The sequence below is a fragment of the Mustela nivalis genome (genome assembly GCF_964662115.1).
Source record: "Mustela nivalis genome assembly, chromosome: 1".
Lineage (NCBI taxonomy): Eukaryota > Metazoa > Chordata > Mammalia > Carnivora > Mustelidae > Mustela > Mustela nivalis.
Window position 1 is genome coordinate 137,581,037 of NC_139020.1, and position 18,838 is coordinate 137,599,874.

Sequence of the window (18,838 nt, forward strand, 5' to 3'; positions counted from 1 at the left end):
ATAATCAGCATTCTGAAAAACTTCACGTAGTTTGTATTGGACTTTGAAATGAATTTTAGTATTTATTTATTTATTTATTTATTTATTTATTTATAGATTTTACTTATTTGACAGAAAGAGTATACAAGTAGGGGGAACAGCAGAGGGGGAGAAAGAGAAGCAGGCTCTCCGCTGAGCAGGGAGCCCGCTGTGGGGCTCTGGAATCATGGTCTGAGCCAAAGGGAGACACTTAACCTACTAAGCCACCTAGGTGCCCCGAATTTTTGTAATTATATTGTAAAATGACATCAGTGTGTCCAGTATTCTGCATATTCACTTTATACAAAGTAATGAACAGTGGAAAACTTGATTGGTGGTATTTTGGACAACTCTTTTGACCTACCATACAAATCTTAGCTTCTTTTTGCTTCATATTCTGTGCTGTGGAGATTTTAAAAATAGAATAAAACTTAAATAATAATGATAGCCGTTAACCTGATGTGAATATGATTGTTATTCTCATTTTACAGATAAGACAAGCCTCAAATGTTTAAGTAGCTTGCTGAAGGACACTTGGTTCTCCAGTCATGAAGCTATTTAGGTCCTGGCCTTCAAAGCCTTTATGCCTAACTCTACTGCCTCTTGTAGTAGCTCTATGAATTATATAGGCTTTACTTCAAATTGTTGCTTGTTAAATTTTACTTAGCAAAACTGTATTTAAATTTTAAAAGATAGGCTTATTTTACAGCCTAGCTACTAATACTGTTTCATCAGGCTGGCTATTTACTTCTAAATGTTCTCCTTAGGTTTGAACTTTGTGGCATTCCTCTTCTTGAAAGTTTAAGGCCTCCAGTTGCTCTTCAGATGAAGTGCCCGAAATAATATATATGAGATTTATATGATATAAACTTCTTACCACCTGATTCCAGTCTACTGTATCCCCATCTTATTGTTTCTCCACCCATTACTTAATACATTTAGTCTGCTCCCTGGAATATTTCAGGAATATTTCATCTCTCAGTTTCTGTCCTTATTATTCTTCAAGACTCAGATAAAAATGATTCATTCCACACAACTCTCTCACCTGTGTCCTGTGACATATAATTTTTTTTAAAAGGTTTTATTTATTTATCTGACAGAGATCACAAGTAGGCAGAGAGGCAGGCGGGGGGAGGGGCGGACAGGCTCCCCGCTGAGAGCCCAGTGCAGGGCTTGATCCCAGGACCCTGAGATCCTGACCTGAGCTGAAGGCAGAGGCTTTAACCCCTGAGCCACCCAGGCGCCCCATGACATGTAATTCTTTACAACATTTATCACATTCATAACTATTTGTGTCTATCACTACAGTAGACTAAGTTCTTTAAAATCTGATTTTTTTATTTTTATTGCTTGTGCTTAACACCAGGAAATAACGAACAATTTGAAAGAGTAGCGAAACAAATTACAGTATTTGATTAGCAGTACAGTAGTTGTGTAAATGTTATTAGGGCATTTCTTTAGATATTAACATCAGTCACTGAGAAATTATTATAGTCAAGTTGAAGGTGACTAAACCACGAAGTCTGTTTTAGTTTTTTGTTGATTAAAAAAACCAAAACAATTTCTGTTTTATGTTAAGGGCAATATTTACCCCTAAGATTTTATTTATTTATTTATTTATTTTTATTTGAGAGACTGTGCGCATGAGAGAGCGCACAAGGAGGGAGGAGCAGAAGGAGAGGGAGAGAAGCAGGGAGCTGAGCAGGGAGCCTGACTTGGGGCTCATTCCCAGAACCCCAGGATCATGACCTGAGCCGAAGGCAGACACTTAACTAACTGAGCCACTTGGGTGCCCCTATTCTTAAGATTTTAAATACAGGTTTAATTTTTAAGAAAATATGGTATACCTAGTGATACAAAAGTTAGATCAGTTTTACAGTTTGAGAAGATGGGATCGTTATTTGGATATTTGCCTAAGTTAGTTGAAGCATTTGCTAAAAAAGGCAGTGGTGTTGCAGTCAAATGTTAGAGTAATAGCCACCATCAAAAAAAAGGACTTGAAAATTTTTTACTACAATATATGCTGAGCATTTATGTGTCCATGTGCACAGCATTGAATTAGAATGTGTGGAGATACAAAAGTATGATACATGCTCTTCACGTGGAATGACAAAACAAATAATAAGTAAGACACTATTTATTATTTTTATTATCCCCTTTCATCTAAAATTTTTTTTTTAATTTTTTTTTTTTTCAAAGATTTTATTTATTTATTTGTCAGAGAGAAATCACAAGTAGTCAGAGAGGCAGGCAGAGAGAGAGAGAGGGAAGCAGGCTCCCTGCTGAGCAGAGAGCCCGATGCGGGACTCGATCCCAGGACCCTGAGATCATGACCTGAGCTGAAGGCAGCGGCTTAACCCACTGAGCCACCCAGGCGCCCCTCATCTAAAATTTTTGTCATGTGGTTGCAGCACTATCTAATCCTGTCCCTCTCCATGCACATCTGTAACTGAGTTTTTCAGTGGTTGGAGAGGAAGAGAGATTAGTGAATTTGCCTGGCGGCTAGGTTGGGGGGTGGGAGAATGAAAACCCTCCATCAGTAGCCTGAGGGGCAGTCCCTCCCTCTTTTCTTCGTAGAGGTAAAATGTGAGGGTTTTTACAGATTGAGGGAGCAGAAGGGAAAGGTTACAGACCTTTTGAAGCTCTAAATTGAGCTAATGAGAGAAGGTGAGGGAAAAAGAGTTGAAGAAAGGGAATGGGTCTAGAAGAGAGATTGTATACTTCTTGAGGTTAGAAATGGGGTCTTTTCTGTTTCTCCCTACAGGTTTCATTTGGTAACTTGTACAGATAAGAAACCTCTGAAAGAAAAACAAAAGAAGAAAAGGAGATAGTCTCCTCCAGAGAGTTTGTGACTTAGCATGGATTGACGGGCTTTGCTGGTTCTGGGTCCCTAAGACAAGGAGCCCTAGAGTTTGCCATTATTTCAGAATTTCTGTAGAGAAGCCCTAGCATTGTTAGAATATACTATATGTTTTCCTTCTTTCTCATCTCCTTTTTATTGGTTAGATACATACTGGAATTTTGGCTCCAGAATGATTTAAAAAGATTTTTAAAATTTTTTAATTTTTTTAATTCATTTGACAGAGAGAGAACAAGCAGGGGAGTAGCAGGTGTAGCAAGAGAAGAGGGAAAGCAGGCTCCATGCTGAGCAGGGAGCCTGATGCACGACTCAAGCTGTGGGCAGACGCTTAACCAACTGAGCCACCCAGGCGCCCCTAAGATATATTTTTGCCAAGAAAATCTCTCTCAAGAAAGTCATGTCTGTATGATTCTTTATGGCCTTTATTTTAACCTTTATTCTGATGGCCCTTTAGACCCCTCTGTTTATTTTTTTTTTAATGTTTATTGGTACATTATATTTGTTTCAGGTGTACAGCATTGTGATTCAGTATTGAACAACACAGGTTTGAACTGTGTGGGTCCACTTAAAAATGGATTGATTTTTTTTTTGTTAAGTTTTTAATCTATTTATTTGACAGAGACACAGCAAGAGAGGGGCATAAGCAGGGGAGTGGGAGAAGCAGGCTTCCTACCGGGCAGGATGCCTGATGTGGGGCCTGATCCCAAGACCCTGGGACCATGACCCAAGCCGAAGCCAGACGTTTAACGACTGAGCCACCCAGGCACCCCCAAAATGGATTTTTTAAAAATTAAAAAAAATTAAAATTTTAATTTTAAATGAAAATTAAAATTTTTAAAATTAAAAAATTGTATTTTTCTTATATTTTCTTAATAATGTTTTTTTCTCTAGCTTACTTTATGAGTATATTTTATGTATACTTCCATGTATACATAGAAATGTACACAATATGTGTTATCAAACTGATTGTTACTGGTAAGGCTTCCTGTCAGCAGTAGGCTATAAAGTAGTTAAGCTTTGAGGGGAGTGAAAAACTTATATGTGAATTTTCAGTTGTGTGTGTGTGTAGCGAGGTAGGCATCTCTCCCCCTCGTGTTCAAGAGTCAACCCTTGTGGAATGATCACCACAGTAGGTAGTTTCCAGAAAAGAAGATTTAGTTTCCAAAAAAGAAGATTTTTTCTTATCATGAGAACTTTGAAGATTTACTCCCTTGTTAGCAACTTTTAGAATTGCAGTCTGGTATCATTAACTATAGTCACCATGCTCTATATTACATTTCCATGACTGACTTATTTTGTAAGTGGAAATTGTACCTCTTGACCCCTGCTCCTGCTCTGGCAAACACCAATCAGTTCTCTATATCTATGATTTTTATATTTTTTTTAAAGATTTATTTATTTGGGGGTGTAGGGGGAGGGGAAGAGAGAAAATCTCAAGTAGACTCCCACTGAGTACAGAGCCAGACCCTTGGGGCTGGATCTCAAAACCCCAAGATCATGACGCGAGCTGAAACCAGAGTCAGATACTCAACCAAAATTCATCTCAATTGCTATTTCGTGAAAAGATGTAAGTTAGGCTGCTTAAATATTACCTGAGAGCTTTCAAAAAGTATAAATTACAATGAAACATCTACTTGTAGGAGAATAGATAAATTATTGAGTCTCCATATGCTGGAGATTTTAGTGGTGTATGTGTGTGTTATACTTAGCATATGCTGTGAATAATATAGGAATAATATAGTAACTACTTTTTCAAGTTTTTATTTTTACAATAACTGTGTGTGTGTGTGTGTGTGTGTAGTCTCTGGGTGTCCCCAGCTTTAACCCCTTTAAGAACAGAAACCCTAGAGATGGACACGTTTCCCAGTCCTCTGTGTAGTGGATGTTGTTGCCACATGACTAAGTTTGGGCTAAAAAGATGTGAAAATAAGTGATGCATTTAACTTCCAGGTCATTTCCTTTAAAGGGAAGCACCCTACACTGGACTTTCCTTTTCCCACTTGCTGAGAAGTTGTGACAATGTGGACAGCCACCTTAAACCCAGAGGTAGAGGCAATACTATGAGAATTGTAGGACCACCTTGGCAGAGAATCTCTGAATGTCAGCCCTGTACTGAGCCACCTCTCTTCCTGAAAATAAACATAGATCAGTGAATTTATTTATTTATTTATAAATTTTATTTATTTGTCAGACAAAGATCACAAGTAGGCAGAGCAGCAGGCAGAGAGAGGGAGAAGCAGGCTCTTCACTGAGCAGAGAGTCTGATATGGGGCTCGATCCCAGGACCCTGAAGCCATGACCTGGGCCGAAGGCAGAGGCTTAACTCACTGAGCTATCCAGGTGCCCCGATCCTTTTTTTTTTTTTTTAAGATTTTATTTATTTATTTGAGAGAGAGAGAGAGAACATGAGAGGAGGGGAGGATCAGAGGGAGCAGCAGACTCCCTGCTGAGCAGGAAGCCCACTGTGGAGCTCTATGCTGGGGCCCCAGGATCATGACCTGAGCAGAAGGCAGACTCTTAACCAGCTGAGCCCCCCAGGCACCCTAAACATAGATCCTTTTTAAGCCACTGAATTGTTAGGTTTCTATTAGGACATTTAGCCCATTCCCTCTGAATACAACATGATATTTTTAATTTCTTATGAAACAGGAAATCATTAAATTAGTACCTATAAGAAATGCCACACCTTGGTGCCTGGATGGCTCAGATGGTTAATTGTCTGCCTTCAGCTCAGGTCATGATCCCGGGGTCCTGGATCAAGTCCCACATAAGGCTCCCTGCTCCGTGGGGAGCCTGCTTCTCCATCTGCCTCTGTCCCCTCCCTATAAATATCTGCATAAATAAAATCGTTAAAAAAAAAAAAAAGAAATGTCACACCTTCAGTTATAAAAACAGCAAGCAGTATTCACATCTACCCTGTGCCTGGCCCCAAGGTAGGTGGTGGAACTGCTGTACAAATAAGAAGGTTGCTCTATTGAAGCTTTGGACATTTTTAAAAATGAGATATAGTCGACATATAACATTAGTTTCAGGTGTATAACATAATGATGCAGTATTTGCGAATTTTGTGGAGTGATAACCACAGTAAATCTAGTTAACATTCATCACCATACAGTTGACAAATTTTTGTGTGTGATTAGAATTTTTAAGATCTACTTTCTTAGCAACTTCCAGTTACATAATACAGTATTATTAACCAAGTCACCATGTTGTACATTACTGACTTATTTTATAAGTGGAGTTTGTACCTTTTAACCCCATCCCAGCCTCTGGCAACCACTAGGGAGTGCTTTTTGTTTGTTTTGTTTTTTTAAGATTCTGCATGTAAGTAAGATCAAATATTTGTCTTTCTCTAACATTTCAGTTAGTTAGTTAAGATCTACCCCATGTTGTTGCCCATGGCCAGATTTCATTCTTTTTTATGGTTGAATAATAATTCATCGTGTGTTTACACACACACACACACACACTTCATTTTCTTTTTCCTTTTGTCCTTTGATGAACACTTGGGTTGTTTCTATATCTTTGCTCTTAATAAATAGTGCTGCAGTGAACACAGAGTACAGATACCTTTTTGAGTTAGTGTTTTCATTTTCTTTGGGTAAATACTCCATGTGTCTTGGCCATTGTAAATAATGCTGCAGTGAACATGGGGGTGCATATATCTCTTCAAATTGGTGTTTTTGTTTTTTTTGACTACATACCCAGAAGTGGGATTGCTGGATCATATGGTAGTTTAATTTTTAATATTTTGAAGAATACTGTTTTCCATAGTGGCTGCACCGATATGCACCAACAGTACACAAGGTGTAGAACCCTGTTATTTCCTAAATGCATGTGCTTAATCTCTGGGCCATACTTGGTCCTAGTTCAATCAGGATGATATTCAAATTTTATTCTAAATCCTTTTTTTGAAGTTGTCTTACCCCTTCACAGGACCATTGACAGGTATAGAGGGTCTTGATCATTGCATATCATATAAATCGATTGAGGGTTCACAAATGTCAGTCAGCCTTCTTTGCCCAGTCCCCATTACACACAAAATAAAAATCACAAATAACAAAGAATTGTAATGTTTATAACCATCAGTAATTTTTTTTTTTTTTTTGCAAGCTCAGATCTTTTGAAATAAAAACATACAAAAAATCTTTAGGTTTAGAAACCCAACAGAACAGAATGAGGAGTAGTGTGAATAAATACTGGAGTGGGGGCAGGTTTGGGGTTTTGGATGCATGGAAGCTCTTCACAAGAGAACAGTGCGATGCTTGGAGCAGTGGATTAGCGGCTGCTTTTCCTTGTGCTCTTACCTTATTCCGCTTCCCCATTCACCTGCATGTGGAGCCTCTCGCTGCCTGCCAATGGTGTTGCCTTGCCAGTGCACTCTCTGTCCCTGTGTCATGGGGAAGGGAGTGTGTAGAGCCGAATGACTGGTCACAGTCGGAGCACCTAAATCACAGCAATAGATTCCTCATGGAGCTCTTGGTCACCGAACAACAAAAACAGTAATAGCTCATTCTTTTTAGGCTGTCATTGTGGGTCAGGCTTCATTCTAAGGGCTTTAAATGTAAAAACTGATTTAAAATTTAAACCATTCCTATTAGTGAGTGTTGTTCTTGCCATTTTACAGATGATGAAATCCAGGTGTAGGTTATATAGGTAGCTAGTAAGTGGAGGAACCCGGAGAGGAGCCCAGGCAATCTGGGCTCCAGGGCCTGTGCTCTCAACCACTTCACTGTGGGGAGAATTAGGGAGTCAGTCTGGTACCACTTTTTGTTATTAAGACTCTCTATGTGCAAGTAACAAAAGTCTAATTCTGACTCATTGAAATAAAAAGATGAGATCATTGTAAGGATATCCAAGTATGTGACTGATAACTCAAAATGTTCTGGGTACCAGAAACAGCGGAAGCCAGGGATTCTTTTTTCTCATCTCTGCTGTTCTCTACAAGTATGCTTTATTTTTTTTCGTAATGCAAACTGCTACTGACTGTCCCAAAGCCTGACTGGAAGAGCATGGCCTCAGATGAGGTGGTACAGTTGGGTACATGGGAACAGCAAAAACTAAAACATTTTGAAGTCCGGTGAATTCACAGTTTTTGTAACTAAAGTAAATAGCAGTATCCAAAATGAGTGTTCAGGTCATAAAATTAGCTATTCATTCATGGAATTTAGGAAACAACTGAGTTAGAGTACTACATAAAAAAATAGGTTCTCGGGACACCTGGGTTGCTCAGTCGGTTAAGCATCTGCCTTCAGCTCAGGTCATGATCCCAGGGTCCTTGGATTGAGTCCAGCATGGGGCTCCTTGCTCAGGAGGGAGCCTGCTTCTCCCTCTGCCTGCTGTTCCCCCTGCTTAATCTCTCTCTCTGACAAATAAATAAATAAAATTAAAAAAAAAAAAGTCCCCATTTCATTTATTGTTCACAAGTTTTCACCTATAATGCATTTCACTCATTAAATATCGGTATCTTCATGTGTCCACAGCTGTGCTGGGGATATTTATAAACAAGACAGATAAGGTCCAGGCCTTGTTGGAGCTCTCAGTCTGGGAGAACAAGAGATTTTAAACAAATAAAGGGGCTTTAAATGTTACTCTGAAAACAGCAAATTATTTCTGTTCTGGTGAGAAGCATTTCTTTTTTTCTTTCTCCAAAAGAGCAATATTGGCTTTTCTTGGAAATTTTAGAGCTGAAAGGGAACTTAGTTTTAGTTCACGTCTTCATTTTATAAATGAGAACTCTCAGATCTAGGGAGGTAATGTGACTTAAAAAGGCACAGCTGAGGACTGGTATGGTTGAGGATAGAGCACCAGTCTTCTGATTACAGCCCCTGCATGTGTAAGTGACATGACAAGATCATGCACAGAATCCATTCATTGAGCCCACTTTCATTGATTTGCTTTATGCTCTCTTTGTGCTAGATTGCTGGGATTATTCAAAACAAAGAAGATAGAGCTCATATTAATTATTTGGCATTCTAAAACAAAAGACATGCAATTTTTGGGAAAAATATTTATAAAGGAGTTACTTATTTAGCATATTGATTAGGATGGCAGGTCTTAGAATCAGATTGAGCTATGTAAATTTGGGAGGAACACAAATATCTGTACTTCAGTTTTCTTATCTGTGAAATGGGATAACAATGTTTGTCTCATAGGTTTTGAGGATTTAAAAATACATTGTATGTAAATTACTTGGAACAGTGCCCTGATTGTAGTAAGGCCTCAATTCATAATGACTGTTACTACTTTAAAAAGCATTCTTCAAAAAAAATTTTTTTTTCACTATTTTACAGATGAGAAAGTTGAAGCATAAAGAAGTAAAGTAACTTGTCCATGAAAATAAAGTAACTTGCCCAGCTAGAAAGTTTGACAGCCAGGATTTAAAAGCAAGGAATTTGAACAGGTGTGCTGTTTAGACTTAGGGGGCCGAGTAAGAGAGGTTATTTTTCAAACCTAGCATCAGAACTAGGCGTACTCTCAAAATTCTAAGCATCCCATGATATTAGTGTCACACAGATAGATGTTTAAATATTTAGTGATGTATTTGCTTTCTTCTGAAGTGAGGAGGGACTACATTTTGGGAATGTTGCCCACTACATCCAAGTCCAGCTTGATGTATATTTTTATTTTTAGTGTTGGCTGATCCCACCTTTCAATTCAGAGGTTTATGTGATGTTAGAAATCACAACTGTCTTGTTGCATTTTATAAGGCATTGAACATAGTTTGTGTTTGGTTGGGTTTAATCTTTGGCTTTTTTTTTTTTTTTTTTTTTTTGGTTAGGGGAGTAGCTTACTTGTTTGAGTAAGAATGGTTTATTTGATAAGCACCCTTTTTATAAAATCTTTTGAAGAACTTTGGGTGTAGAGAGAAGTAATATATGGTATGTACCTTCACTAGAAGACAGAGTCTGATAATTTGGAGAATTGAGAATCTTTATCATTCTGTTGAAAAATGTCCCTTTCTTTCCATGGTATTGTTGCTCTGTTTTACAAGTTGATAGTTTTAAATCCCAGCAGGAGAAGATTTTCATATTGATTAGTGGTTTAATAAATGATAGCTGGCACATAACTTTTAAAAAATTTAATAAGAGTTTCTTTTAAGCAGCATATAGTTGGGACTTGATCTTTTCCAATCTGACAGTCTGCCATTAAACTGGAATGTTTGAGCCATTTACCTTTAATGCTTCTTTTGATGTACTTGGATTTGAATCTCCTGTTTTAATGTTTGTTTTCTGTTTGTTCCATCTGTTGTTTATTCCCTTTCCATTTTTCCACACTTTATTTTGGGTTGGGGTGGATTTTTTTGTTTTGTTTTTTTGATCAACATATGCCTTGTTGAGTTAGTAACTATACCTTTTTGTTTTGTTTTTTAGTGGTTGGTATAGAGTTCGTAGCATACCTCTTCAGCATATTATACTGTCAAGTGATATTATGCCCCTTCTTGTAGTATAGGATCCTTTAACATTTCTTCCTTCCAGTTATAAACCCTACGATACTTTGTTACTGTTTTTGCTTTAGACACTTATTTTTTAGAGGGATTTAAGAAATAATTAAAATTTATCTTTTCCATTTTGGGTGTTCTTTAGTCTTTTGTATAGTTTCGGATATACACCTCATTATCTTCCACTTGAGGGACTATCTTAACATTTCCTACAATCAGTTCTGCTGGTGATGAATTCTTCTGGTTTTTGTACACCTGAAAAAAATCTTTATTTTGCCTTTGTTTTTGAAACATTTTTGCTGGGTGACAGTTTTAACATGTTTTCTCAGGTCTTTCCCCTTTTTGTATATTAGGCTGTTTGAAGTTTTTCCACAGATCCCTGATGCTTTACTTTCAATGTCTGTGTGTGTGTGTGTTGAGTAATTTCTATTGCTGTGTTTTCAGGTTTATTCATCTTTTCTTTTGCAGTATCTAACATACTATTAATCCCATCCACTGTGTTTTTCATCTCAGATGTTATATTTTTCATTTAAAAGTTTGATTTGTGTATTTTTATAATTTCCATGCCTGCACCTGACACATTCAGGCATTTGTCTATCATTTTGAAATTGTCTATCATTTTGAACTTGCTAAATAGTTATAACAACAGTTTACTGTCTTTGTCCGTTAATTTTATTCTCTCCAGGGTGCTTGGGTGGCTCAGTGGGTTAAAGCCTGTGCCTTTGGCTCAGATCATGGTCCCAGGGTCCTAGGATCAAGCCCTGCATCGGGCTCTCTGCTTAGCGAGAGGCCTGTTTTCCTCTTCTCTTTCTCTCTGCTTGCCTCTCTGCCTACGTGTGATCTCTGTCAAATAAATAAATAAATAAAATCTTTAAAAAAAATTATTTTATTCTCTCTGTCATTCCTGGAATTTTTAATGTTGATTGGTTTTTCTCCTCACATTTTTTTTAAAAATTATTTTTTGTTTATATATCTGTCAGAGAGAGAGAGATCACAAGCAGGCAGAGAGAGAAGCAGGCTCACTGCCGAGCAAGGAGCCCAACGTGGGACTCAGTCCCAGGATCCTGGGATCATGACCCGAGCCGAAGGCAGCTGCTTAACTGAGCCACCCAGGCGTCCCTCTCCTCACATTTTTGAACTCCTTTCTGTATCTGGGAGTTTTTTTATTGAATACCATATGCTGTGAATCATAACCTTTTTGGGTGCTGGGTATTTTTGTATTTTTAAATATATTCCTAAGGTTTGCCATTAAGGTCACATGCATTTAATTTACTTGGAAATAGATTGATCCTTTTGAGACCTGCTTTTAAGCTTTGTTAAGAATGGTCAGAACAGGGTTGCCTGGGTGGCTCCGTGTCCTAGGATTGAGGCCCGCATTGATCCCTGCTTGACAGGAGGCCTTCTCCCTCTCCCACTCCCCCTGCTTGTGTTCCCTCTCTTTCTGTGTCTCTCTCTGTCAATAAATAAAATCTTAAAAAAAAGGAGTGATCAGAACTGTGATGAAAGCTAACTTTTCACTTCTACTGAGGCAATACCGATTTGTCCATCCCTACATTGCAGGGGCAATTGTAGGCCTTCCTATGTTCATTTTTCTTTTTCAGGAATCATTACCTTGAGCCTGAACTCCCTTGATGTCTATTGTCTCCAGACTATTGTTTCATCTGTTTTGGCTTTTGTTATTGTTTAAGGTGGTAGGGTAAATTTGGTACCTGTTATTCCATCTTGGCCAGAAGCTGAAGTGACTATAAAAGACCTATGACATTTTTTGTAAATAAAAATTAATCATTAGAAAATAGTACTTATTTGTTATTCTATACATTTATATGGATCATATTTACTTTCATAAATGTTGGTGAACTGTTTGAAAAGATTGAAAGGAGTTATTTGAAGAATTAAACTTATCTTAAATGGCTTGTGCTTAAAATTTTATATGCTATAATGAGTAAGAGATTTTATTTGATTCATGTTGATGGGGCACCTGGGTTGACTCGGTTGATTGGGCTTCTGCCTTTGGCTCAGGTCGTGATCCTGGGGACCTGGTACTGGGCCCTGCGTCAGGCTCCCTGCTCAGTGGGGAATCTGCTTCTTCCTCTCCCTCTGCCCCTGCTCTCCCCCCCACCCCCCGTGCATGTGCGTGTGCTCTCTCTCTCTCTCTCAAATAAATGGATAAAATCTAAATAAATAAATTCATGTTGATATTTGGAGACTGATACTGTTTCTGGCCATATCAGCTGCACTTTGTGATTAGAATTTTTAGTTGTTTTAGACTTCTGATATTTTTTAATCCCTCCACTCATACTGGTTTTTAGGATTAGATGTGTGTTGAGAGCATATTAATTCTAATATAATTACAGGTCAAGCCACATTAGAAGAACTTACTGTAGATGTTGATTATAATAGAATTTAGATAGCTACATTATTACAGATTACATTTCTACTTCAAATTTCTGTTGGATATGTAAATATATTTTAAATCTAATGAGAAAATGTAAACATCATAAAATCATCTTTTATACTTTTTTATTTTTAAAAATTGCCTTTTCTAAACCAATGTCATCCAGTTTTGGGATTCTGGAACCACATTTGTAGTCACTATTAACCAAAAAAGCCACATGACTACTTTTTTTTTTTTGGTTAAAGATTTTATTTATTTATTTATTTGACACAGTGAGAAAGGGAACACAAGCAAGGGGAGTGGGAGAGAAAGGAGCAGAGAGCCCGATGGGGGGCTCGATCCCAGGACCCTGGGATCACGACCCGAGCCGAAGGCAGACACTTAATGAACCGAGCCACCCAGGCGCTCCAACACATGACTACTTTTGAACACAGTGTTATGCTGAACTATTCTGACGCAAATTTGAAATCCTATGGGTTAGTGAGTGAAAATACCACATGCAACTGCAAGTCCCAGTTTTATATCATTGTCCTAGATCTATTTGTTTTGTGGAAGTGTGTTTGGGTGGTAGTGGTTTAGAGTTCTAGTAGGAGAGGGGTTGATGGTGGGTGGTGAGGGGTAACTGCTGTCGGAGGCTCCAGCAAAAAAGGAGTCTCCCAAAAAAGTCTGACACAGAACTTAGTACTTTGATTATTCTAGTGGTTGTTAACACTGTGATTATTCTAGTGGTTGCTTGTTTACCTTGAAAGATTTATTACGACTAGATGAAAGTAAGTATGGTGTAACTTTTAGTTTGACTTACTTAAATGGGTGGTAAATCTCAGGTTTAATAGACTCTCTGTTAGGATCAGGTAAGAAGGTAGATTTGAACTGTTTCATGGCCCATTGAAGGGATCTTTGGTCTTAACGGTGGTTCTTAGAATAGATCTTTTCATTTCAGTATCTTGTATCTGCTTTAAATATCCATAAATTCTTTCACATTAATCTGAAGATAGGTAAGCAATGCTTTAGGCCTCCTTTTGTTATATAAACTGAATTCAGAGCTTGAGGAAATAAAACTGAGTCTATTCTTATATACAATTTTGTATCAAAACCTAATAGCAGTTTTTGTGATAAGAAATCTCATTACCATGAGTTACAAGTGTATTTTTAGATTTTAAAAATTTTGATCTTTTAAGTTATACATACGATTTTATACTTTTCAAGAGAATGAAAATTACTCATTTTAGAACACTAAATGAAGTAGACATTTAAAACTTAGACTCTTCGGGGCACCTGGATGGCTCAGTGGGTTAAAACCTCTGCCTTTGGCTCAGTTCATGATCCCAGGGTCCTGGGATCGAGCCCTGCTCGGCGGAGAGCCTGCTTCCTCCTCCTCTCTCTCTCTCTCTGCCTGCCTCTGCCTACTTGTGATCTCTCTCTGTCAAATAAATAAGATAAAATCTTAAAAAAAAAAAAATCTGTTAAAACTCAGACTCCTCTGGAATAGCTACTCAGAGGTTCACTTTTTCCTTACTTGATATCTAACTTTGACCTCTAAGAGGAACAATGTCTTATTTCCTTTAAATAATAGCCTTATAATACTATAGTTATGGTATAAGTACCATAAAGTTTACCATGTGCTATTATTATATAGTTTATATGCTTTTTATATTAAAATATATACATAAATACAATACCATGTATTATTTACAATATATCAATGTATATACTATATATAGTCTATATAATGCATTATATATATATATATAATAGTAGTATATAGTATAATATAAAGCTGCTTTTATGTCAAGAGCATAGTTTGTAGACAGCTTCCTTCAGATTTCTAAGATTAAAACTGACTTTTTTGGAAAGCCATCTATCACCTAAGGGTAAAGAAGGGGACAGGGGAGGCTGTTAGGTTACTGTAATACCTTGCGTTGGCTTGATACTAGTCTTGCTAACTACAGGATAGACAATTCTGTTAAAATACTTTTTGATGACATTCTGAACTATGCCCAGCATCATGCTGTTAAATGAGAGGGCCACTGCACAACTCTGTGGAGCACTGTTCTTAAAACATTCTAGATTTTCTGAGTTCTTGTTTGCTCGCAGAAATTTATCTTAAATCTTTGGTGTCTACTGCTATTGGGTAGATTATACTGTTTTGCTTTGTGTTTTAAAGAACTTATTTATTTGGGAGAGAGTTCATGCAAGCATGAGGAGGGGCAGAGGGAGAGGGAGAAGCAGGCTCCCAGCTCAGCTGGGAACCAGACCTGGGGCTCTATCCCAGGATCCCAAAATCATGACCTGAGACAAAAGCAGACATTTAACTGAGCCACCCAGGAATCCTGACTGTAATGGTATTTTATTTATTTATTTATTATTATTTATTAAAGATTTTATTTTATTTTATTTTTTATTTCAGTGAGAGAGATCACAAGTAGGCAGAGCGGCAGGCAGAGAGAGAGGGAGAGGCAGGCTCCCCGTCAAGCAGAGAGCCCGATGTGGGGCTCGATCCCAGGACCCTGAGATCATAACCTGAGCCAAAGGCAGAGGCTTAACCCACTGAGCCACCCAGGCACCCCTGTAATGGTGTTTTAAACTTAAAAGTATTTATTTAATTTTTGTTACACACAGGTTACTTTCAATCAGTGAGAGCTATAGTGATTTACTCCCTACCTTCTCCATCTTACCTTCCACAGTTACTTTCGCCTCTACTTCCTGTTAGTTTATTTTGTCTTAAATCAGCATCTTTCCACTTTCCTTAGAGCGTTCATGATTAGCACTGCATACATCTTCCATGCCACAGTCGTTTTTTTTTAATGCCATAGTCGTTTTTAATAAATATGTGGCATTTATAACAATGGACAATTCAGATGACTCTCATATCTATCTATAGCCGTCCTCAGCTGCCCTCTGGAGTTCGTGTTTTCAACCAAACACCAGAAACAAACCTATCTAAAACTTAGTTCCTTCACCCAAATGCTTTTCTTGTGTTTCTTTATCTCTTTAATGGGTATCCTACTTTTTATTCAAAATACAGACGATACCATCTTTATCCTGCATTGTGGTTATACCAGTTCAAGATGTCTTCTTGATACTTCTTTTACCATTTATAATTTTCTTTTATGCTTAGGGCTCTTTCACTGTTACATGCCAAACTGGTGTATGTAAAAATAATTTTAGTGGTAGAGTGTGTGTGTGTGTTGTGTTGTGTTGTGTTGAGAGTGGTCTCTCCCAGGTGCAGGCTGCAGTAGCTAGCTTGGTGTTTGTTGGCGGTTTCTCCACCACAAAATAAAAACCGAGAATTTGTATAAACTAAGTGCCTTTTTCTCCTTTTCCTTCTTGCTTATTTTATTCCATTTTATTCTTATTTTCTGGTACAATTAACCTGTAGTGCACTCCTTCTAATGTGTTTCTGTACATTATTAATATGTCTTCTTGCCAATGCATTTAGTGTATTTGTATTTTTAACTTATATAAATGATACTATCTCATTTTGTTTCCTGCTTTTTTACTAAGCACTATGTTTTAATCTCTCCCTGTTGCTCTGCAGAGGCCTAATTTGTTGCTCTGAACTGCTACCTAAAATTCCACCAGGTACATTTCCATTCTGTTTGTAGAAGCCCAGTTGGTTCTAGCTCTCCCCCACCACTGGCAGAGCAACAGGGAGCATTCTAGCATATGCTTCTGTGAACCTCTGTAAGAATTTAGCCAAATTGCAGAAGAATCACAGAGTTTGTTGAAGTTCACTTTTACTTAAGTTGTGCCACATGCTTCTCCAGAATGATTGTGTTTTTCTGCGTGCCTGCTAGTTGTGGGGCATGAGAGTTCTTGTTTCCCTGGATCTCCCTGGCATGGTCGGATTTTCAGCTTTTATCATTCTGTAGATATAAAGTGGTATTTTATAATGTGATTTGCATTTTCTTGGATTATACCACTTTATGTTAGTCTCTTGTCTTATACTTGTTAGATTTTTATGTATCCTGTTCTGTATATTGCCTAATCATAATCATTTGCCTACTCTTTCTACCAAAGTTCTGTTTGGATACGTTAGATATTAAACCTTTTTCTAGGTTTTGCATATGTCTTCTCCCTCTCTGACCACTATCTGTTAATTTTATGGTGTATAGATATTAATTCTTCATTATAAATTTAATTCAGTTCCGGTCTGAATTCCAGTTGGATTTTATTTTTTGAGGCAACTCTATAAACTTAATCTAAATTTAGGTATGGAGAATGTGTTCGGAAACAGGTAGGTCAGTCTTAGAAAAAGAATAAGTTGGGAGGGAGTGGTTGTTGCATTACCAGATATATAAAGATGTGCGTCAATAGTACCCTGTTTTTCTTGCCCTGGTCTTATAGGGTACTAAGATAGACAAATGAAGATGAAGAGTGCTGAGAGATAGACACATGTGTTTTTGGATTTTAATATATGATTACCATGGTATCAGAAAAACAGTGGGGGAAAGGATGGAGCATTTAATAAATGGGTGTATGGAAAACTGACTCGCATATGGAGGCAAATAAAACAACTCCTACCCCAATACCATATGTGAGGAAAGTTCTAGATAGATTAAAGGTCTACATGTGAAAGGTAAACTGTTAAAGTAGTTGTTTTTGGTGGGGGAGATTGGTGGTAAAAAAGAAAATGTGACCTGTAGGCTAGGAAGGACTTTGTAAACCTATCTTCAAAAGTGCAAATTTTAAGATAAAATGAAATCAATTTATCACATGAAATTAAAGTGTTCTGCTTAATGGACTTCTTTTTTATCTCAGGATCTAAATGGCAGTGTGCACTGCATGCCTTTAAGGAGGGAAGGCTGAGTTGGTTGTGCATGTATGTACTGTGTTGGCAGAAGGAAGGAAGCCTCTCTGTTGTCTGAGGTTGCTCACACCTTAACTCAGCTATGAAATTAGATGCCTCTACTGATAATTTCCCCTTTTTACAAGTGTCTATAGAGAAATAGTCTAGATCATTTTTTTCTAAATATATTATCTATGACAGAATTGTACCAGGTGGTGGTTTAAAACAGTGGTTAAAAATTCATTTTCTCAGGTGCCTGGGTGGCTCAGTGGGTTAAAGCCTCTGCCTTCACCTCGGGTCATGATCTCGGGGTCCTGAGATCGAGCCCCACATCGGGCTCTCTGCTCAGCGGGGAGCCTGCTTCCCCCCTCTCTCTGCCTGCTGCTCTGACTGCTTGTGATCTTTCCCTCTCTCTGTCAAATAAATAAACAAAATCTTTTTTTTTTTTTAAGATTTTATTTATTTATTTGACAGAGAGAGATCACAAGTAGGCAGAGACACAGGCAGAGAGAGAGAGAGGAGGAAGCAGGCTCCCTGCTGAGCAGAGAGCCTGATGCGGGACTCGATCCCAGGACCCTGAGATCATGACCCGAGCTGAAGGCAGCGGCCCAACCCACTGAGCCACCCAGGCGCCCTAAATAAACAAAATCTTAAAAAAAAAAAAAAAATCATCTCTCCCTCCCCTGTTGTTTCAGTATATGGATCTACCCTTTTCTGAAAGCCTCTACAGCAGAGGTTAGCCAACTTTTTCAGTACAAGTCCAAATAGTAAATATGTTAGGCTTTGCAGGCCCTGTGGTCTGTATTTAAACTGTTCAACTCTACCCATAGTACAAAAGCAGCATAGACCATACATAAATGAAGGAACATGGTGGTGTTCCAATAAAACTTTATCTATAGGCACTGATAAGATACTAGTGTCACAAAGTATTATTTTCTTTAAATTGTTTTCAGTTACTTAAAAAATGTAAAATTTGCCATTCTTACCTTAATGAACAAAGCAGGCAGTGGGTCTGATTGGCCTATGTGAGTTATAGCTGGCCAACCCTGCTCCAGAAGGGTCCTTACTCAGCTGAAGTTTGGAAACTAGTCCTTGGGATTATCTAATAAAATCGTTAAACTCTGCTATTTTGGGACATTTCTTGTTTTATAATAAACTTCCAGTACTTATGAGAGAAAGTCATTCTTAAAAGTCAGGAAGGAATGATTACATAAATTTCTTACGGTCTGATGCAACATTTGATTTTTTTAATTGTTTCTTAAACATGTTCAAGAATGGATAGTGAAAAGGGAAACTGGAGTATTTAATTATATTTACTGTATCCTGAAGTATACC

General features: G+C 37.8%; 1 protein-coding gene across 4 annotated transcripts in view; it reads left to right on the plus strand.

The window, feature by feature from the left end:
* LOC309842455 (ubiquitin-conjugating enzyme E2 E1) overlaps window positions 1-18,838 on the plus strand; it is a 77,226-nt gene that overhangs the window by 25,682 nt on the left and 32,706 nt on the right. The window contains exon 3 of one of the 4 annotated variants that reach the window (XM_082686666.1): window positions 11,304-11,423. The exons of the other annotated variants lie outside the window; for them this stretch is intronic. Coding sequence (XP_082542792.1) covers window positions 11,392-11,423 — 32 coding nt within the window. The 5' untranslated portion in view covers window positions 11,304-11,391. The remainder of the gene's footprint in view (window positions 1-11,303; window positions 11,424-18,838) is intronic. 4 annotated transcript variants of the gene reach the window in all.